This window comes from Theobroma umbraticum, unplaced genomic scaffold, assembly GCF_002168275.2.
Source record: "Theobroma umbraticum cultivar Fairchild unplaced genomic scaffold, ASM216827v3 scaffold_30.0, whole genome shotgun sequence".
NCBI classification, from domain to species: Eukaryota; Viridiplantae; Streptophyta; class Magnoliopsida; order Malvales; family Malvaceae; genus Theobroma; species Theobroma umbraticum.
Window position 1 is genome coordinate 8,846,940 of NW_018397254.1, and position 21,688 is coordinate 8,868,627.

The 21,688-nt window shown below is 34.7% G+C and overlaps 3 protein-coding genes and 2 pseudogenes across 7 annotated transcripts; 3 read left to right on the top strand and 2 right to left on the bottom strand.

Moving 5' to 3' along the window:
- The first annotated feature begins 1,186 nt into the window (after nt 1–1,186).
- Nucleotides 1,187–6,947, top strand: ALDH6B2 (aldehyde dehydrogenase 6B2). Its single transcript, XM_021444065.2, has 19 exons — nt 1,187–1,483; nt 1,576–1,673; nt 1,858–1,929; nt 2,024–2,185; nt 2,281–2,359; nt 2,482–2,636; nt 3,017–3,080; nt 3,341–3,420; nt 3,548–3,613; nt 4,265–4,315; nt 4,551–4,702; nt 4,782–4,872; nt 5,282–5,362; nt 5,763–5,840; nt 5,973–6,008; nt 6,105–6,148; nt 6,239–6,317; nt 6,452–6,542; nt 6,647–6,947. Exons 1-19 carry the CDS (start codon nt 1,456–1,458, stop codon nt 6,757–6,759), a joined length of 1,620 nt encoding a protein of 539 aa, XP_021299740.1. The 5' UTR covers nt 1,187–1,455; the 3' UTR covers nt 6,760–6,947.
- A 298-nt stretch (nt 6,948–7,245) lies between these two features.
- Nucleotides 7,246–10,385, bottom strand: LOC110428333 (uncharacterized). Of its 4 annotated transcripts, XR_002446450.2 has the most exons (8): nt 10,169–10,385; nt 9,927–9,953; nt 9,616–9,738; nt 9,205–9,448; nt 8,783–8,869; nt 7,765–8,576; nt 7,515–7,600; nt 7,246–7,303 (listed from the first exon to the last, which is right to left on the bottom strand). XR_002446450.2 is itself a non-coding variant. In XM_021444277.2 (7 exons), exons 1-6 carry the CDS (start codon nt 10,222–10,224, stop codon nt 7,812–7,814), a joined length of 1,302 nt encoding a protein of 433 aa, XP_021299952.1. In that variant the 5' UTR covers nt 10,225–10,385; the 3' UTR covers nt 7,246–7,600; nt 7,765–7,811. The 4 variants fall into 4 exon arrangements, 3 of the variants coding, with proteins under 3 accessions (XP_021299952.1, XP_021299858.1, XP_021300003.1); XM_021444277.2 differs by having other exon boundaries at nt 7,246–7,600; XM_021444183.2 differs by lacking the exons at nt 7,246–7,303; nt 7,515–7,600 and having other exon boundaries at nt 7,619–8,576.
- A 2,256-nt stretch (nt 10,386–12,641) lies between these two features.
- On the bottom strand, nt 12,642–14,039 carry LOC110427985 (anthocyanidin 3-O-glucosyltransferase 7 pseudogene; annotated as a pseudogene).
- A 408-nt stretch (nt 14,040–14,447) lies between these two features.
- Nucleotides 14,448–20,369, top strand: LOC110422544 (uncharacterized). Its single transcript, XM_021436504.2, has 14 exons — nt 14,448–14,719; nt 14,806–14,853; nt 14,961–15,021; nt 15,154–15,186; nt 15,381–15,505; nt 15,655–15,789; nt 16,774–16,850; nt 16,996–17,219; nt 17,673–17,729; nt 17,818–17,986; nt 18,836–18,893; nt 18,973–19,058; nt 19,141–19,197; nt 19,826–20,369. Exons 1-14 carry the CDS (start codon nt 14,566–14,568, stop codon nt 19,919–19,921), a joined length of 1,380 nt encoding a protein of 459 aa, XP_021292179.1. The 5' UTR covers nt 14,448–14,565; the 3' UTR covers nt 19,922–20,369.
- Nucleotides 20,370–20,695: 326 nt separating this feature from the next.
- Nucleotides 20,696–21,643, top strand: LOC110426792 (putative glycosyltransferase At5g03795; annotated as a pseudogene). Its single transcript, XR_016351995.1, has 3 exons — nt 20,696–20,890; nt 20,985–21,259; nt 21,353–21,643. The product of XR_016351995.1 is annotated as a putative glycosyltransferase At5g03795 (transcript).
- The last annotated feature ends 45 nt before the right edge of the window (nt 21,644–21,688 follow it).

The following is a 21,688-nucleotide window of genomic DNA, read 5'->3' on the forward strand; positions in this document are numbered from 1 at the left end:
AATATTTGAAAAGTTGATACAAAATATTAAAATGTGTCATTTTAAATATCTTACATAATGTAGTTATAAGCAAAAGTAAAATACGTACTATACTCTTTTCGTTCATCCAAATTTTTCTTACTAAATTTTTTTTATAAAGTTTTTAATGAGGTAGTATTTTAAAATTATATTTTTGAAAAAAATTATATACTTTTTCTTTTTTTATTAAAATTTTTTATAAGTTTTTTTCTAATAAAATTTTAACTAAACATATTTTTAATACAATAAACATTTAAGAAAATGATTATTAACCAAGAAATAGATCATTCACTTCATTTGTAAACATACTTTCTCAAATAGGACGTTGTTACTATTTTTAAATATTTTTTAATAATTATTTTTTTTAATTTATATTTCATAACAATTGTTAGATAATTAATTTTTATAAAAATTTAAAAAATCGGAAAAAAAGGATGAAAGATTAGGTGAATGACGTGTTAGCGCACATGATTTGATTATGGCAAGTAAGTAGGCGACGCGCCAGTCTGCGTTGACAATTTCATTATTCTACCTTTATCATTTATTATAAACAATGAAACAAACAAGATTCCTTCTCATTATATAATTTTTTCGATCATCCATATTTTTGCCATTTGATTTTTTTTTATAAAATTTTTAGTGATGTAGTATTTTAAAAGTATATTATTGAAAAGAAGTATATATATATATTTTTTTATTGAGTTTTTTTATGAAATTTTTTTTATAAAGTTTAACTAGGCATATTTTTAATACAATGAACATTTAAAGAAATAATTATTAACTAATAAATTAGTCATTCACTTTATTTGTAAACACACTTAAATAAAATGTTGTTACTCTTTTTAATTTTTTTAATAATTATTTTTTTAATTTATATTTCATAACGGTGGTTAGGTAATTAATTTTTTAAAAATATTTAAAAAAATCAGAAAAAAAGGATGAAAGATAAGGTGAATGATGTGTTGGCGCACATGTTTTGATTATGACAAGTACGTAGGCGACGTGTCAGTCTGTGTTGGTAATTTCATTATTTTAACTTTATCATTTATCATAAACAATGAAACAAACAAGATTCCTTCTCATACGTTTCTTACTAAAATATTAGTAAATAAATGTTATCGATTATTATCCTCTTACCAAAATATCACGTTTTGTTTTTTTTTTAATTAATTTTGTCAATATTTGCTTTAAATATTAGAATGAGCGTTGTCCTTTTTAAATTTATTTGGCTGCCTTGAACTGATCTGATACTGAAGCAAGCAACCAAACAAATCAAGAAATTATTGCTTTCATATCGTGGCAATCTTAACATGCCCGAATTCCAAAGGATGATATCAACTTTTGTCAGAGTGTATTGACTTTATACAATTACTGCGGGCTGCTCCGGAAGGACGCCATCATCAAATTCAGTGAACTCATCTCACGAAGGAAAAGAAAATGTTGATGCGATTCTCCCTTCAAAGAGGTAAACAGAAAGTTAAAACAAAACCTATTTTAAAAAAATGGGTTTTCATTACCTTGTTTGGTTTTGATTCTTTCGCGGTTTCTCTGTTGCAGTGAAGAACTTAAGGGCTTTAAGGCCTGAGGTTTTGGCTTCTGCGACCTCTCGTTTCTCTACTGCGACTGAACCCTCTTTCAATCACCGTAATCCTCCGGTAAGGTGTCTTTGCTTGTCGTTTTATGCAATTTTATGCATATCCTCATGAACTTAAAAGAAAAAAAAGAGCAAAATTAATCATTTTGATGCAACTAAAAGAAGACTTTTGGGTTGGTATTTATTGAATCTAAAAACTGACTTTTTATTCTTCTCACTTTTATTGATTGATTGTATTTGTACAGAGGGTTCCTAATCTTATTGGAGGTGCTTTTGTTGATTCAAAATCTACAGCAACTATTGACGTTTTAAACCCTGTGAGTGTCTTATCATCTTCATATGTGTGTGTGTGTATTCAAATCTGAATGTTTATGGGATTAATTGGAAATATTTGTTATTTTGAATAAAAAGGCAACACAAGAAGTTGTTTCACAAGTTCCTTTAACTACAAATGAAGAGTTTAAAGCTGCAGTGGCTGCAGCAAAGCAAGCTTTCCCATCATGGCGCAATACCCCAGTTACAACTCGTCAGCGTATCATGTTCAAACTCCAAGAGCTTATTCGGAGGGACATGGTAAGCGTGGGATTAATTCAGGTTTTTATTTGTATAGTAAATTTTTAAACTGAGGCGTTTAGCTAATGATTTTATTTAATCTTTGATTTCTTAAGGATAAACTTGCAAAGAATATTACAACTGAACAGGGCAAGACATTGACGGATGCTCGTGGAGATGTCTTCCGGGGGCTTGGTTGGTGTCTATATTCTTCAATATATTAAATATGAGTTGATTGCAAAAATCTCAACCTTCTCAATTATAAAGATTAATATATTTTTCCTTTTTCATTTTTATTTCTGGGCTTTTTAATATAGAGGTGGTGGAACATTCTTGTGGAATGGCAACTCTGCAAATGGGCGAGTATGTCCCCAATGTATCTAGTGGAATTGATACGTACAGTGTTAGAGAGCCACTTGGCGTTTGTGCAGGGATTTGTCCCTTCAACTTTCCAGCAATGATTCCTTTATGGGTAAGTCTTCCTTTTAGCCCTTTCACAGTGTCCTAATTGTGTATTGGGATGCTTGCATATCACTAGCATCCTCTGCTAATTGTTGCAAGGGCTTGAGGGTTAAGGTAAATTTGCTAGATTAACTTGTATTTGTTTCTTAATGTGGTTTGTCCCCTTATCAAATTGCAGGCTTATGAACTTCAAATTGCTCATAATCAGCAGTGCAATCTAACTAAATTTCTAATTTCAGGAACTCATACAGTTTGGGTTTTAGATTTGTTAATATTGATTCTATAGTCAGTTAACTATAGTTTTTGTTGTTTCTACCAAGTTTTGGTAGTAAAACCCAATTTTTTAAGCCTCCAAGAGCAAAAGTTACCTATTTTTATGATTTACTGCAGATGTTCCCTGTTGCAGTTACATGTGGTAATACCTTTATTTTAAAGCCATCGGAAAAGGATCCTGGTGAGTGCAACCTTCTAAATGTTATGATGTAGAATCTGGGAGCATTGTTTTCCTCATTGTGCCTTGATGTGTTAGTTTTTGGAGCATTGTTTTCCTCATTGTAGGTTGAGTTTTCCTCATAATTACTATTGTTTAGTACCTTATTTTTCATTGAGCATGGAAAAGACAACTTGGTTTTCATTCCCTTGTTCTTACATGACCTCTTCTTGTTTTCCCTATCTATCACTTTTTTTTAAAATTTTATTTTTATACTTTTCCAGGGGCATCTATAATGCTGGCTGAATTAGCAATGGAAGCTGGTTTGCCTCATGGTGTCCTAAATATTGTTCATGGCACCAATGTATGTTCTTCAGCAACATGATTCTATGAGTTCCACTGTCTTCTTTCACCTTTTCTAATAAATACATCTATTTGCAGTGTCAGTGAATTAATACTATTAAATATATCCTGATATGTTGTTGTGGCAGGACATTGTTAATGCTATTTGCGATGATGATGATATCAGAGCTGTATCATTTGTTGGTTCAAATACTGTGAGTACGCCTCTTGTTTCCAAAGCACATAGATGGCTATTTATGTGTTCTTTCTTCTCAGCTTTCATAATCAGTTGGGAATATAGTTTACCTGATAATTATCTTGGTTTTTGCTGCTAATATCAGTGGTATTAACCTGATTATATAAATCTTTAAATTGGTAATCCACAACTTTGTCAAAGACCAAAGTTTCTTTGGCCAATGCAGTACATAATTTGAAAACCCTTATTTTTTTTTCGTTTTATCTGTTTACATTTCTTGGCTTCTCTCCTTGACCATTTTTGGATGTCTTCAATTAAGTAGTCTTGGGGTTCAGCCTCTCGTCCTTTATTATTGTTTTCGTTTTTTCTAAGAAAGGACCTTATAATATTGGGAGTTACAGCCTGTCAATCTCTCTCTCTCTACTGATCTCCCTAGTTTTTGTTCTTTTGAGGTTTTTATTTTGTTCAGCACCATACATCTGCCTCTGCCTAATTTTTATGTTTGTGCTTTGTAGGAAAACTATTTCTGTTGTGATATGACTGGCTATGAAATATAGTTTCTGTCCTAAACTTCTTATTGTGTTCCATTAAAGGTTCATAGATGTTTTGCAAAGAGGTCCAATATCTTTGGCTATATTCTAACTTGATGCTCTTATTTATATTTTCAAAGGCTGGCATGCACATATATGGAAGAGCTTCTGCTAAAGGAAAACGTGTTCAGGTTAGTGCAGTTAATTTACATTTTTGGTAATCGATATGCAATTTATCTGTTAGTTGTAAGGTCTCTTCTGTTAAGTGGTTCTATCTCACATCTTCAAGTTTAAAGTTTGCTATGTCCTTTTATTTTAGGTTGGTTCTCTCCACCTTTTGCCAATTTCTTTTAAGTTGGATGCCTAACAACTTCTATGACTTCTGAAGTAAACTAAAGTTTCTACCTGATTAACTATTCTGCTCAGTCCAACATGGGGGCCAAAAATCATGGCATTGTAATGCCTGACGCAAACAAAGATGCTACTTTAAATGCTCTAGTTGGTGCTGGTTTTGGTGCAGCTGGACAAAGGTGCATGGCACTTAGTACAATAGTCTTTGTTGGTGACTCAGAATCATGGTATTGTGTTTTTCCTCCTCTGTCTAATTGATATCTTGTGAACCTATGATTAAGAGGGATCAGTTTTGACCTTTTCCAGGGAGAAAGAACTTATAGAACGTGCTAAAGCACTTAAAGTGAATGCTGGAACAGACCCTGAGGCAGACCTTGGTCCAGTAATTAGCAAACAGGTATACATATTTAAAATAATCTTCCACCTTGTCCATACCACTGCTAGCATGCTACCAATGCTCATGATAAAGATAGTAAAAACAATTCTTAGTTTCTTTTCTTGAAAATTTGAAATGCCTGCCCATTGATCCATTCTCTGGGAGGACTGGGTACAATCTATTATTTATCCTAGGCCTACCCTTATGAAGGTGTCAGGTCAATTGCAGGGCTGTGTAATGGGACTTGGAGCTAGGCCTCCAAGCAAAAAGGTGGTAGCCTCAGCCAAATGGACCCACCTTGGGGGATGGAGGCTAACTACCTCATATTCTATAACTAATGATGCCCCTTTTAATGCTTCTGATTAATTCATCCCATCTGTTTGGATCCTCGATGTCTTTATTTTTAATTTGAATTCTTTTGAATTCACAGGCTAAGGAACGAATATGCAGATTAATTCAATCTGGGGTTGAGAGTGGTGCCAAACTACTGCTTGATGGGCGAAATATAGTGGTATTTACTATATTTTAATGTTCTACCATATTCATTAATTGGATTGTTTTATTGCATCATATAGTGAAAGAGCATAAAATCGTTGGAAAGTTTGGAACCACTTAAAAATCTATTTGTCTTGGGCATATTGGCGGTTGAGATTGAAGTAAATTTTGCAGCATATAATATGATCCGGAAGGAATGAATTATTACTACAATCCAAATGATTTTGTTGGTCTACCTAAGCTCCCTCCTCCTCTGTAACCCCCCTCCTCCATCTTCTTTTCTGGTTGGTTTGATGATAGCTCTCTGAAGTGGATTAGTATGGTCCTTGATTGGGTCCTTGTTTTCCTGTTACCAACTAGATTTTCAAACTTTTCAACAGAAAACTGATATTAACTATTTATGCGTGACAAAATAGGTTCCAGGATATGAGCAAGGCAATTTTATTGGTCCCACAATTTTATCTGGTGTCACAGCTGACATGGAGTGCTATAAGGTAGTAGTTTTTGTTTATGACTTGTGATACATTATTTTAGACTGTAATCTGGAAAATACTAGGATCTAGTAGATGAAGTGACTCTTGAACCTTGATAGAAAATACCTCACTACTCTATTTTGGGCTCTGCAGGAGGAAATCTTTGGCCCAGTTCTCATTTGCATGAAGGTGAGTTACTTGCCTTCCTGTTTCTAAACTAATCAAATTTCTTATTGGTTAGAATTGCGAACTTTTAACTGCTCTTCTTTCACGCTAAACATTCAGGCTGACAGCTTGGAAGAGGCTATAAACATTGTTAATCGAAACAAGTATATCCTCAATTCCAGCCTCTCTCTCTTTTGCTCCACCTAAGTTATATATTTATGTTTGTTTTACGTGTGAGTTGCTCGCTGTATCAGGTATGGCAATGGTGCTTCTATATTCACTACATCTGGTGCGGCTGCGAGGAAATTCCAGACAGAGATTGAGGCTGGGCAGGTAAAACTGTGGATGAATTATAGTAGGATATATTGAGAATTGCTCAGAGCTGCAATTGCAAAACCTTTATAAGTACGTTGGACACGATTACTGCTAGGTGATTTTTTTATCAGTAACATGTTTTGCTTGCATAGGTTGGCATCAATGTTCCCATACCAGTTCCCTTGCCGTTTTTCTCATTTACTGGCTCTAAGGCATCTTTTGCAGGCGATCTTAATTTTTACGGTAATATGCATTATCACTTAACATGGTTCTTCATCTTGCCATCCACCAATATCCCCCATTTTCATATATGACTTTCTGAGTTGGAAGCTTTTCCTCAATTGCAGGCAAGGCTGGAGTTAATTTTTACACCCAGATCAAAACAGTGACACAACAATGGAAGGATTTACCAAGCAGCAGTGGAGTTTCCTTAGCAATGCCAACATCACAGAAGTTGTAATTCAATGTGACAATGTTGTTCTTTCAGCAGTAGTATGTACTCTGCCATAAACTAATGTCAAGGTCTTTCCTACTTTGTATCTTTTAACTGGTTCCCTACCAATTGTCAAGTAAATAAGACGGGAAAAAGGCAGAAACAAATTAGAAAAATGTTTTTAATTTTAGGTGGAAAAAAAGATCATTTACATACGATTTTCTTCGTGTTGAAGTTGAAAAGTTTAGAACTTTCTACTAAGCAATAGTATTTTGCTGAGAAGTGAGGCCTACTCTGTTGGAAAACTCAATGGTGCTTGACACTCCCAAGCGTGGTTTAGTTGGTTCACCATGGATGTTCCACTGGAAGTCTCAGCGCTAGCTGGGCACCGAATCACTCCATAAGAAATGGCTTGCTTCATAGCATTGTAGCTGTGTGGCAAAGTATGGTGCCACAGTATGAAACTGAAGCGTCAGATTCAAACTGCTCATCCTTTATGCTTTACTTTCTTCCATTTCCAACTTACCTGAAAGATGCATCTCTTTTTCATAGGAGACATCATTTTGCAACCCTGCATATTGTTGCAAACAGCAGCAGTCTTTCACATTGAACAATGGAGATTTATACTTCATGGTCTAACATCGTGGACGATTTAATGTCTTGAGACTAATTTGTTTATTATGTTATTAGCATGATTAATTAATTATTCGCAAAATGTGAAGAATCGGATCAATTAGATGGCAGAAGGATGATATGGGTGACAAGAAAACTTGAAACTATACCTTATCAAGCTAACCTTCAAAACTTTCTTGACCCAGTAATTCTGGTCTTTCTCTGACCTTTGCTCCTTGCTGCTTCAGTAAAATTGCTGAAGAACATCAAATCATATGGAAATGTAAGAATATATAACGCAAGTGATCCTTTAGATATGATAATTTTCCCCATTACATGCTGAAAAACTAAGAACCCCCTGGGATGAAGAAAAACTCCTTAGATAGATAAATCATGTTCATTTTTCTTAGTTTTCTCAACCTTTACATCTGCGAAGATTTCAGCATCAATTGCAGAAACTATCCAACTCAAGCAAGCTCGCTTTGTCCAAGTCTATTCAGTTCTTGAATCCGGGCCAAGTGCTTCCTTCCCCAGAGGTGACAGTTCAAGTCCTCTGAACGACTGCAGGTTACGTTACAGATGGTGCACCGAAATTGAGGATTATTAATCTCAGCATGTTTCTTCCCACTCTGTTGCTGGCCTTGTACCTTTTCTCTTGATTTTTGTTGATTTCCTGCCTTATTTTTTGGTAACGAGTTCTTTGGTTCCTCTTTGGGCAGATCAGGTTTGCTTCCATTGCTTATCCCTGTTTTAGGATTCACGGCTTTGCTGCATGTGGGTGTACTATTGCTGGTTGCACATTTCTCAGGTTCATTTTTGGGAAGATCAGAGTTCTTAGCCACTGAAGCAGCAGAGACTTGGCCGTTGGAAGGTTGCTGCATCTTTTGGCTGGCCTGAGTACTACTGCTGGAAGCAAGTTTCTCAGGTTCCTTTTTGGAGTCCTTAACCGCTGAAGCAGGAGCAACCTTGCCTTTGGAAGGCTGGTTCTTTGCCTTCATTAGCTCCTCACAAGCAGCCCTGTGTCGTCTTCCTTGGAGATGCATGTTCAAGTTTTTCTCACAGGAGGTTGTTACTTGACACATGGCACAGGTCCACTCCTTCTGAACTTGCTTATCTGAAGGTATCTCAGGAAGATCCCAACATGTTGCTTCCTTTATCTCCGAACGGGCAGCTGCCGACATCTTGAACTGTGTCTGAGCAGCGCTGGGCTCTGTTTCAGGAATCTGAAAAAACTGTTGAATTAGCAATCAAAGATAACGATTATTATTTTATCCTTTATGATCTATTAGGAGCGGCATAAAACTCATACTCAAGTTTCAAAAAGGAAATGAGAAGTCATACACATTCCTATTTTCATGTTATCAAAAATTTTGCTTTCCCTTCAGAAAAGTTGTACATCATGATTTAACTCAAACCGAAAATCAGAATAAAACTTTACCAGGTCCACTGCAGCAGTTTCCTTTTCCTCTGTTACTTGTGCAGGTTTTATTTCTCTCTGCAGCTTGCTAGGCTCTCTGCCCTTTGACTACATTGCGAAGCAGAAGGATTAGATCTTAGGAAGATTTATAAACTTGTAATTTTACACTATAACAACCTCTTCTTCCATAGTCATTAGATATTTATGTTGTTTTATCTAGAAAAATTTGTAAAGACCATCATGCAATTCCAATCACTGCTCATTGCCTTTTGATAAGAAGCAAGCATGCCCTGAGAATGCCGGTATTTTGTCAGCTTCCTCAGAGAAACTGATATAAATTCCAATTAGTTGATTGAGAAAACGAAACATCCATTTACAAAGAATAAACCCCATCAGTGACAAGCCAAAATATCTAATCGTATCCTATATCATATATAGCATACCTCGGTAGCAATAAGTTTCTCCAAAGCTTCGGGTCCATTTGCCTTCACATATTTATCTGCCTCAGCAAGAAAATTGTCGTTCAGAAAGAACTCCTGCTGCTTCTTGAACCAGTTAATGATAGTTTGCATGTCCACATAGACACATGGGTGAACAAAGTTGTCATAGACATATAAAGCACCATCAAAGCGAGGTATCATCAACCAGCCGACGAGGGTTAGCTTCATGTATGGCCAGAATGGTAGCCTGGCAATTGGCATGTAGAGAATGGGGATAGAAAATAAGTCCATTAAATGTATCCCAAAAGTTACTTTCAACATTTTTCCTTGATTTCTTTTTTCTTTTCTGTGTGCTAAGGAAACATTTTAGGAACACGAAACAGACTTATAAGCATTGCTGAGTAGCGAGATTACCATTGAAGCAGCCCCATGAAAGCATGCTCAAATAGGGAAATCAATGAAAAGATAACCCAGTAGGTAACCAATTTCTTGCAGTCAGAGCTCGAATCAGCCTCAATTGCCTGAATGGAAGCTCTTCTGTTAAGAACAAAGAAACATCATCATCCATCTCACAATGAAACCCCCCAGTTATGTTGTATAAATGATCATTAAGCTATAATATCACCAATATGAAATGATAAAAGAGTAAAGTTACAGGAATGAAAGTAGAAAAACAAAAAGCAAATTCCTAAATATTTTTATAAAATATGATAAGAGAGACTTACAGAGGATAACCCAAAGCAAAAAGAGGCCTGCCAACAACAGAAAATATATGAGAAAAAAGACACCATGATCACCACATAAATGAAAAATGTTCATCAAAACAATAATAATAATAATAATAATGTACTTAAAAATAAAACATCTAGAACTGATCAACTTCCTAAGAGCAATAAAATGCAAAATAAAAAGAAAAGACAAAATCTTTTTGCATGTTAAAAAAGGAAAAAAAAAAATTAAAAAATACCATGCAAGAGCATCAAAGCGTATCAATGCAAACTTGACAAAAGCCAAGCAACCCATCTCGAAATTCAACCTCTTTCAGTTATCTTCTGAAACTGGCACAAATTAGTGGAGGTGAACCTGAGGAAACCTCCTGCCCTAAGCAAAGGCTGGGATAGAGGATGCAAATAAAAGCGGAACGGAGTTCCAATGAAAAGTCAATCTACTAGTCCACTTGAACGACTTTATGGCGCTGGAAATTATAAAAACTGTCATAGTCGCCTAACGCGGCGAGTAATCGTCACGCGTGGTACCCACGGTTCCGTGTTTGTTTGAACGTCAGCGAGTACAGAACCCAGATACGCGCTGAGGTACGCTATAGATTTCCTCGTACGAATAAAAAACATTTTGGTCGGTATGTTCAAAAGTTCCCTAAGAACGGGCAGATTTGCCCTATGGTATCTTCTCGCTTTCCGTTTCAACTCTTAATAGTGGAAGCGTATTTCTTGTAAAATAATCCGGTACTTATATATGCTAAATATAAATTCATACTATTGTTTTTTTTTATTTGAAGGAGAGGATTCAAATTTGCTTTTTAAAAAGAGAAATTATGTAACTATTAATAAGTTAAATATTCTAATGTCATTTTAGTAATTTTAATCTAATATAAAAATAAATTTGATCAAAATACTTACAAAATCTCTTTACTCATATATTTTATTTAATTTAATCTCTATACTTAAAATCGAAGTAATATATTTTTTTTATTTTAAAAATTAGTTTAATTTAATCTCTCTCATTAACGACATCTAATTTTATTGTTAAAAAGATTATATCAACACTAACACGGTATATTTTAATGATGTGTCATTAACATAATAACGTGACATATTACATGACACCAATTTGATAATGTGGCAATGCCATGTGACAGATAAAAATTTTGTATGTTTTATGTCGTAAAGACTAAATTGAATAAAAATATATAATATATGGACTAAATTTAAAAAAATATATTTAAAAAATATAAATATTTAAATAGATAATAAATATACTTATTAATAAGTCAAATTTATAAGTACGAAAGATTTATGTTACTAAAAAATATATATATATATAAATATTTTCATACTTAATTATTTGATTTTAAATTATGTACATTGATTTATTTTCTCTGCAAAAATTAAGTTTAAATTCTCTTTCTATAAAAAAATTTAAACCTAAAGTTAAATTTAGATAAATAACTTATATTATGTTGGAATAAAACAATATAAAAAGACTGAATAATTTTTTTTTCTATTTATAATAGAATAAAAATTTGAAATTTATTTGACTTAGTTTTTTAGCTTAAGCTAAACTCAAATAAGCAAAACAAATTAATTCAGTTATAACTTTCACAATTTACAAATATCTATTCTCTTGGAATTATTTAACATTTACCCAATTTACCCATTATTTAAATTTACTCAAATTTTTTTATAAAATGATTTTATTTAAATTCAAATATCACAATCAAATTCTGCTAAATTTAAATTTATATTATGAATTTAGATTTACAAAAAATTTGTAAATACAAAATAAAATAATTTAAATATTTACAATTATATTTAAGTCCATCAACCATAAATGTAGTTTTTAATTGAAGAAATTTCAACTTAAAGAACATAACGTGAAATATTAAACAAAAGGGTGAAGTAACTCAAATTTTATGGTTATAATAAGAGTTTTGTCATGTTTAAATTAAACAAGTCAAAATTAAAAATTATTTTTATAATCATCATTAACTCATATCTCCCTTCTTCATCAACATAATATAAGTTATTCATTTAAATTTGACTTTAGGTATAAATTTTTTTTCAAAATTTTTTTTATAGAAAGAGAATTCAAACTTAATTTTTATAAAAAAATACATTAATGTACATATTCTATAATCAAATAATCAAATATTTATTTATATTTTTTAACATCATAAATATTTTATACTTAAATATTAAATTTATTAATAAATATATCTACCATTTACTTAAAGATTTATATTTTTTAAATTTTTTTTCAATTTAATCTTTTAACATTTCAATTTTATTTAATTTAGTCCCTATATTATAATTTTTTTTCAATTTAATTCCAATAACTTGATATAATTTTTTTTAAAAAAAAAAAATTTTATCTGTCACATGACACTAACACGTTAGTATCCTAATACCATGTCAATATCGTCACGTCATCATATTAATGCTATGTAACAATGCCACATCATTAAATTAGTGCCATGTGGTATGCCATGTTATCGTGTGAAAGTTGACATCATCTTTTTAACGGTAAAATTAAATGTTGTTAGTAAGAGGGATTAACTTGAAACAATTCTCAAAATTAAAATACAAAATTATTTCGATTTTGAATACAAAAATTAAATATAATAAAATGCATGAATACAAAGACTTGGTGAGTATTTTAATAAAATAAATTTAATAGTAATACAGTAGTGTGAGATTACAGCATTAAGAATTTAAGATTGTTTCAACTAAAGTTTTGAAGTCTTGCGAAGCACTTCCACTAGGTCGTGCGGCTTTCAAGACAAGCTCTCTAAGGCTTCTAATCCTTTCTCTCATTTTCCTCCCTTGTTCATGTCCCAAAATGAGTTCCAAGCTCTTGAGGACTCCACTCTTTGTGAAGACAAGCCCCTCAACTCTGACACCAATTCCCCATACTTCCTCCACCATACGTCCGTTCATCCAATGATCCCCAAACATTGGTCTGCAGATCATTGGCACTTCATTTGCAACGCTTTCAAACACAGAATTTGCTCCACAATGTGTCACAAACACGCCTGTTGAAGCATGTCCTAAGACCTGAGTTTGGGGTGCCCACGAAACGATTTTCCCATACATGCTTGTCCTTTGAAGAAATCCAGTCGGTAAACGGGACTTACAATTGTCGTTAAGAGACCAAAGAAATGGAATGTGACTTTCTTCAAGTGCCTCTGCCAATGCTACTAACTCATCACCTGATGGGGTTGCCACAGTTCCAAAGCCAATATACACGACAGACTTGGATTTTTTCTTGTCTAGCCATGACAAACACCCTGTCGAATCTGAATCTGATGGAGGCAATGGTGGCGGCGGTAGTTCTTGCGTTAGGAAACCAACGTTGAGCAAATTTGGGAACATGGACTTGAGATCATCTAGGAGTGGGGCAGTGTAAAGTTCTTGGCAAAAATTCATGACAATAGCGGTAGCTTGAGGCAAAACATATCCAATTCTACTCAGCATGCAAGAAAATAACGTTTCTTTCGAATCTCTAGGCAATATTTCATCAGATAAATCTGTAACGTACATTGCAGATAACCCTGGAATAGCATCCAGATTTTGGTGCCGGAAATTTGCACCATTCGCTTCACCACCATCATGATTGTAAAGCCTGCGAATGAGATCAGTGTATACATGGGCTGACAGATTGTATGGGACCGCAACACAAAGAGGGACCCAAGAAGCTTGCATACCCTTAGCCATATCCGCAGCAAACGTCAAGAAGACATCCGTGACTAGGCAGCTAACTTTCCTACCAGTTTCCAACACTGCAACATCTAAGCCCTTCATAAAGTTTCCAGGAGTCGCCTTAAGGAAGAGCTCCAATCTCTTCACTGGGTTTCCACTGAAAACATGATTAATCGGTACACCGTCCTCCACATTATAGGTTCTCATATTTTCAGGGACATCAAGCTTAAAAGCCGAAAACATAGAGTCATTAGATTTTGCTGTACTTAGAAAAGAAAACTGCACATTTGGCGCTGCACGAGCCAACCTGCGCGTTAGGCTTAGGATAGTTAGATCGTGACTGCCAAATGGGAATGCCAAGACGGCAACATGTTGCTCTTTTAAGCTTTGGGTTGGCGGCATCCAGGAATTGGATGACCACTTTTATTGCTGGAGGAGATCAACTAGGCAGTAGGTAAACGTTATGTATAACTAAGAATTGTTTGGTGATTGAATTGCAAAAATCTCAGAAAAATGATTAGGAAATGGCTTGTTTCTTTCATTTATACTCGCCCCTTTTCACTCTTTGGGGTCAATTTATTGAAACGGAGGATTTCAATGTCAATTACAGTTGATTCAAGGTCTGTAAGAGCGTTTAGGAATGAATTAAATGAAGAATTAACGGTGGCTTTAATGAGTGTCAATTTCTTTTCTTGTAATTCAGGTAGAGTGGGCCAATGAGCCCCCTGTTTAGGCCCAATATCATAACCCAAGATCAACCTTAAAATCAAATTCGCTTTGCCAGCGGCGACGTCGTTTCAAAACCACGGATCACAAGATTGGGCGAATTCTCATCTCTGTTGTAACTTGTAACTTCCCTTCCAGCTTCGAGCCAGTTCTGTCTGCAAACTGAAAAGAAATCAAGCCTCGAGAAAGAAAAACGCAGAAAATGGTGAAGCAGAAGAATAAAACGGCATCGTTTTCATTTTGGAATTGGGTGATAGCATCTATCATCTTCAGACTGATTCTAATTTACTTCCCCAAAAACCTGAACCTAGCTTCTCGCCCCGAAGTCTCCACTCCTCTAACCAGCTTCCGTCGCCGTACTCTCCCTTTCCCTCTCCATCTAATCTATTTGCCTCTTCCTTTTTTTTTAACTTAAATTTGGTTGGAAATTTTTTGGGTGCAGTGGCTGAAGGTTACTGGCTAAAGCAGTTATCCATGTCTCCTTACGCAGGTTTTTCCTTCTTTTTTTTTTTTTTGCCCAACATTTTTTAATTTTTTTCATATTAATTCGGAAAACAAAAGAAATGTATTTGATTTTTCTGGTTTTTGGTTATTCAGGATCTATGTACCACGGTTCCCCTTTGTTATTGTCACTTCTCGGACCGCTTACCGTTCAGAGGTGCCACGTCAGCTTATTATTAACTTTTAAAAATAATAATTAGGCTTTAATTTGTAATGATTTTTTTTCTGATTAATTCACAGACTTTAATGACTTAGTAATTTGTTTTTTTTTTGTTTTGTGCTGGTACAGAATTGAAGGACAGCCTAATCATCTTTTGTACAGGTAAGATCTTGTTCATATATATATGAATTCGTTTTAGTGATAATTTTAATGTGTTTGAAGATCTATTTAAGGCACACTATGTTGATTTTTTTTTTGTGGAATTTTCTGTTTCTTCGAGTATGGCTAATTTTTTTTATATAGAAATGTGTATTTGTTTGCTTATGTAGTTAATATTAACACATTTTTGGATACAGTTTGGTTTCTGTGATTGCAGATGTTGTTAGTGCAATTCTTATTCGTGCTACTGGAAAGAATCTTCGGCTTGTTTATCTTCGTAGTTTGGAATCATTAGACATTGTTAAACAAACCAAAGCTTCAGGTGAATTCTTTAGTAAGCATTTCTATGTTATAATTTTTTGTTTAGGGAAAACACACACTCAAGTATGCATTCTTCTTGTAAGTGTAGTCTAATGCATGTCGTATTCCTTTCTTTCCCTGTTGATGAACTTAATTATTGATTGTAACCAGAGATCCTCTCTCCCGGAGATGCTGCTGCTCTTATCTACTTATGGAATCCTTTCACGATAGTTGCATGTGTGGGCTTGTCAACATCGCCAATTGAAAATATGGCTGTCATATTGTGCCTTTATGGAGCATGTTCACGTAAGAGATTGTTAAAAGCTGCAAGCTGCGATATCCCCTTCTGATATTAGATTCTTGCTCGTGTGTGTGTCTATTCTTTGAACACTATTATACTTATCTTGATTTCTTCTTCTGATTCTTAGTGAAAATTTTCAATTTGTTATGGAGAAATGCATTCCTTTCTCAGAATCTCTTGAATGCCTATAAACCAGTGAATTCTTTATCATGCTTCTAATGCCTGAAACCTTTTAACTCTGTTCCTGATAATTAATTGTCAATGTGTTTGTCTCATATTCTGCAACAACATTTATGCACATTTCCTTAAATTATGCTACTTTTTGACGATTGGAGCTTCAATTTAGAGTTAAAAAGGACATGGATGTTGAGTATCTACATAGATGTGGAGTGTCAGATACAAGTATCCTCGAAATTTTGGCATAAGGGATAGATACTCACACATCATACAACTTCCAACTTTTTATGATAACCTGACTTTAACGAACAAGAGTTTCAAATAGTTAGAGTTTTTTAGTGTAATTATTGAAGTAAATTAAGGTACCTAAGGCTTCCACCCTGGTCCCTAAAAATGCTCAAATTTGGCAGGGTTGAGAGATATCTCATTTGTAATATGTTACTTGAGAGGTAGAGAACAGGATTTTTATTCTCTTTATCTGAAACCTGGGCAATATTTTGTTTTTAGAACTAAGGGGTGTTTTGGATATTTTCCTAGCATGTAGCTATTTGTTGAAAAAGTGGTTACATGTGCTGATGCTAAATTTTACTTTTGTTATAGTTTCTACACAATTTGAAGAGTGTATAAATGGCAACTATACAGATTTGTTGTTATATACTAAAACTTTTGGGTCATTATTTGATGAACTTTTTCTTAGAGTTGTTATCTGGGATTAGCAACAATCAACATATATATTGATTAGTGTGTATTTGGCACCATTCTTGCATATGTAAGCATTTGCTATTGAATGATGATCTTTCTGTGGATTGCAGGACTAGTTCCCTTGGCTGCTTTTGGATGGGTCATCGCAACTCATTTGTCTCTTTACCCTGCTATTCTGATTATTCCGGTACACCTTTCTCTTGTTTTATCTTTCTGTTTCTATAGAGCAAGTGCTTATAACGCGTGCGAGATAATTTTCAAATTTCTTTGTTCAGTTTTCTCAACATAAGTCAATCTCCAAGAAGTATAATCGTTGTTGAGTTTTCTCACAGGTGATCTTTTTATTAGGATGCGGTCCAGATGCCCCTCCTAGGAAATTGTTTTTGCAAAAGAACCATAAAGAGGAAGTATTGAACAAGTCAAAGCTCCCTCTTGGCTTCTCATGGAGGCCAATCACTCATTTTGCATTTTGGGCTCTTCTGTGGTCAGCCTATGTGTTGGCTCTGTGTGGCATTTCTTTGCAACAGTTTGGTGGTCTATGGGAAATGTTTAAAAGGTAGCAATTGAATGCCATATCATTCTGCAGTTTTTTTGCTTCTTTCTTTGTTTTCTGCATTGTACTAGTGTAATACTTTGGGAAGGAACCCGCAGATGTTTTTGCTTGAGTTGTATTTTTTTTTTCTTTTTTCATTATGTAAAATCTCTCAGGAATAGTTGACTCTTCATTTGCTAGGCCTAGTTCTGGTGGTTTACTTTGTATGAAATAGGGGGTGCAGCTTACTATAAATTCTGGTAATAAGCTTTTAATATGATACCAAATTAAGAAGTCTTGTTGAGGTTGATGATATTATCTTTAATGATTTTCCTGAATTTAAGAGCAGGTATTGTTATTGTTTAATTAAGTCATCGAGCATTATATTGCTTTTAAGACAGTCTGTACTTTACTTTGTCTTGTAAGATTGTTATATCAAAGATTTTGACTGTTCATTCTGTGTGGCTGGTTTTGTAGTACATATGGGTTCATCCTCACTGTGGAAGATTTGTCTCCAAATATAGGCGTTTTATGGTGAGTTTAAAATTATCTTTATTTCATGTGAGGAGCAGCTTAAGTTGATCATCACTCAAAGTCTCATGTTACTATAATGTCGACTCAGGTACTTCTTTGCTGAAGTTTTTGACTTCTTCAGGAACTTCTTTTTAATAGTTTTCCATGTGAATATTCTATTTATGATAATTCCATTAGCCATACGGCTTCACCACCGGCCCTGCTTCCTGGCTTTTATATACATTGCCATATTTTCCATGCTGAAGTCTTACCCATCAGTAAGTTCTCTCTATTTCATTTTTGCTGTTCTATTGTTACCTTTTTTTCTTAGGAATGATCTCTGAAAAGTTATGCAACACCCTTAACTTGTGATTTTAGGTAAGTCTTGTCTATGTATGTGATATGAACTAGATAATCACATACATGCAGAGTACCATAATCTACTTGGTGCAATTAATTAGGTCCTCAAAATAGGGTAGATGATGACAATCTCACAAAATTTTTTTTTTTTTGCCAGATATTTGTAATGCACCTGGTTTAATGATGATGTTTACTGTATTAGATAACAGCTCTGGATAAAATCCCCACATGAAGTGGTATATGTAACTTGTGCCTAGCTGATTGTGAATATGGGATATGAGAACATTCACTGCCTGTGCCACTCTCCTTGAGCACTAAGATTCTCTAAACATCCCATAGTGTCTTTTAATGATGCTTAATGAATTATTTATCCAGTTGCCCCGCTGGGTTCTATATAGGAGTCCGTTGTGTCTTCCTGCCTATGCTTTCTTTTCTCGTTGTGTGCTTACATTAGTGTGATATCATGAGTTTATTGTCATTATCTTCTGGTTTGAATACATTATTATGCACTAGTGTCAATGAACACGTGTTGATGTAAGTTCTAAATTTCGCACCTCTTGGTGCACATTGCTTCTCATATGCATGTAACTAACTGTGGCTAGACCATGGCTCTTACGCTATTATTACTTTTGTTTCTGGACCCTTTTTTTTCTATACTTGAGAAATTGTTAATCTGTCTAACTGTTGCAGAGGTTTTTCTGGACTTATTTAAAATTAAAAATCTGATTGGTTATTCCCCTCACCATTTGTTGCTTAATTTTGTTTAGGTTGGAGATTCAGCACTGTACTTGGGTTTGTTGGGTTGGTTTGTTAACGAATTAGCAGGCAAGTTAATAGGTTTTCTTTTGATACTGAATGGAATTTATCATGGTTTCATATTTTAAGCCTTATCTCTTCCATGCAGATATACAATTCTCTTTCTTCCTCTTCTGTGGATATGTTGGAGTTTCTCTTCTTAGCCCTGTCATGCACACCCTATGGATATGGAGGGTATGCCTCTTGCTTTTTAATGGCCAAATGAGTAGAAGTACATAGTTCTTTAGTTCTGTAATTGACTGGCTGAAATTTACAGGGCACCGGCAATGCAAACTTCTACTTTGCAACTGCTATGGTTTATGCTTGCTTGCAGGTGAGTTATATCTTTTTCTGATTCATGGTTTTTTCATTTATAATTTGATGTCAGGTTTGTCCAAAATGAAATTCAAGGAGGCAAATTAGCTTCTTGCCATTTATTGTTGATATTGCGAATGTCATTCAAAGTAGCATAGAGTAGTAACAACAGAAAATAATACTATGAAAAGAGACGTGTCTTTTCTCTAGTTCCTGCCAAAATTTTCATGGTTTGGTCTTTTTTTCTAAGGAATGTATGGTCATTTTTATTTTTCAACTAAATGTCTTACATGGACTGCTTCAACTTATTCAATGCTTGAATTCCTCCTCACCTTGACATGAGTTTATGGTTTAGATTTTATTCTATTTCAATTGTATATGATTAACTAATCATGGATTAATCTTTAGCCAAAGCAGTCATTGGGGAAACAGCATAAATTGATATATTTCCTCGTTAATGAAAATCTGCTCAATCTAAATGGAAATTTGTGCTTGAAGTTATGGATTTGAGGAGCTTTCAATCTATTTAACAGAATATTCATGTTTCAACTTATCATTTTGAATATATGAAGACTTGCTTAGTCGAAAGAAACTTGAACCTAATCTGATGATTGATTTTTTCTCCCCACTCTGCCCTTCTTTTGCAGATTATCTTGGTTGTTGAGGGTGTAAGTGCCATGCTAAACCATGACAGAAAGTTGAGAAACCTAACCACTGGCAAGCCCCAAGATGCCAAATCTTAGAGTTGTTTTAACCATGCCACACATATTTCTGGTTCTTTAGCTCTTCTTGACATTATGGAGATCCTCAGCCGCAGACTCATGCCATATCTTTGCCTGTCAGCATTGTTGTATCAAAATCATGCTTACCTCCAGTTGCAATGCCTTTTTTCCCAGCAATTGAGAGGTTACCACATGCATTGAGCCACATGATCTGTTGTTCCGAACTGCTTTCAATGCAACACCGAGGAGAATTGCTGCGATCACTTCACAGTTTATCAGGCTGTATACGAAATTGAAATTTGTTATATATATATTTTTAATTTTAACATAGAACCGTGTTCATCTTATCTTTTTATTCTTTATTAAAGTTTTTGTAGCTGCATTTTGGTTTCCGATTTTGAAGAACCCAAAACTTTTATGATAGTCATCATAAATTTGTTATAAATGCATGTTTGTTTGGTTGCATCAGTTAGACCAATGGTAGTTCCCTGCTATCAATATCATTTTTTATACCTAAGCATTGAATTTCCATCACCATCAAAGTATCAAAATCTTTCAAATTGTTCTTACCGTCAATTTTCCTAGTAGAAATAGGCGCATTTCAATTTTCAACTATAAGGCCATATGGAAAGACCTGTACCGAGTTTGGTTTTTCGATTTGACGTGGCAAAAGTGGCAACTGTAACTAACGAACTCCGTCAACCGTCAAAACTAAAAGCGCGAAAAAACTCGCACTCTTGCCTTTCTAAACCCTTTCCCTCCTCTGCTCTGCCAATCAACCAAGTCCCAAGAAAACACATTTTCTTCACAAAAGTTCCAACTTTTCACAAGAAAATGAAGAGAAGTATCTGCCCTTCTCCTCTCAATTCAGTCTGCTGTGTGTTTCTTTGCTTTCTCTTCTTCGATATAACCCTTTTTGGCTTCCTGATCTATTTCAAGGATTATTGCTGCAGTTTCTTCCAACGCCCTTCTCCCCAGGCCTTTTTTCCGGTACTCATTGCCGTCTCTTTTCGTCATTATCTTCTTCTTTGTTTGCATATTTTCTTTTAACTAATTTTTTGATCAACTTTGAGCGGTTTTGAAGTTGGAGGCACTCCAAGAGACTTCAACTTCTTCAATCTTTCACTCTGCGGAGGTTTTCAAGTTGGATTATGCAGAGATGGAGAGACATTTCAAGATCTTCCTGTACCCGGATGGAGACCCTAATATGTATTATCATACACCAAGGAGTCTTTCCGGCAAGTATACCAGCGAAGGGTATTTCTTTAAGAACATTAGAGAAAGTCCGTTTGTGACTAATGACCCTGAAACTGCTCATCTCTTCTTCATTCCATTTCCTGTCATAAAATGAGAGGCAAGGTAATTTTGATGTCTCTTTTGTGCTATTACTTCCGATTCAAGATTTTACATCTCTTTCTTTGGGCCTCACTCCTCACTGACGTCGATGTGCAGGGACTCTCTTATGAGAACATGACCAGAACCGTACAAGAATATGTCGAAAGCTTAATGGTCAAGTACCCTTTCTGGAATAGAACTTTAGGTGCTGATCACTTTTTCGTGACTTGCCATGACATTGGCTTGAAGGCCACTGTAGGAGTTGCACATCTTGTCAAGAATTCAATTCGAGTTGCGTGTACAAGCGGAGATGATGACGGATATATCCCACACAAGGATTTCCCTCTTCCTCAAATAGTGCAGCCATTTTCTCTCCCCCCTGCAAGATTTGACCCTAAGAATAGGTAACACCAACTTTGGTATTACATATGCTCTTGAAATTTGATTCTTGTG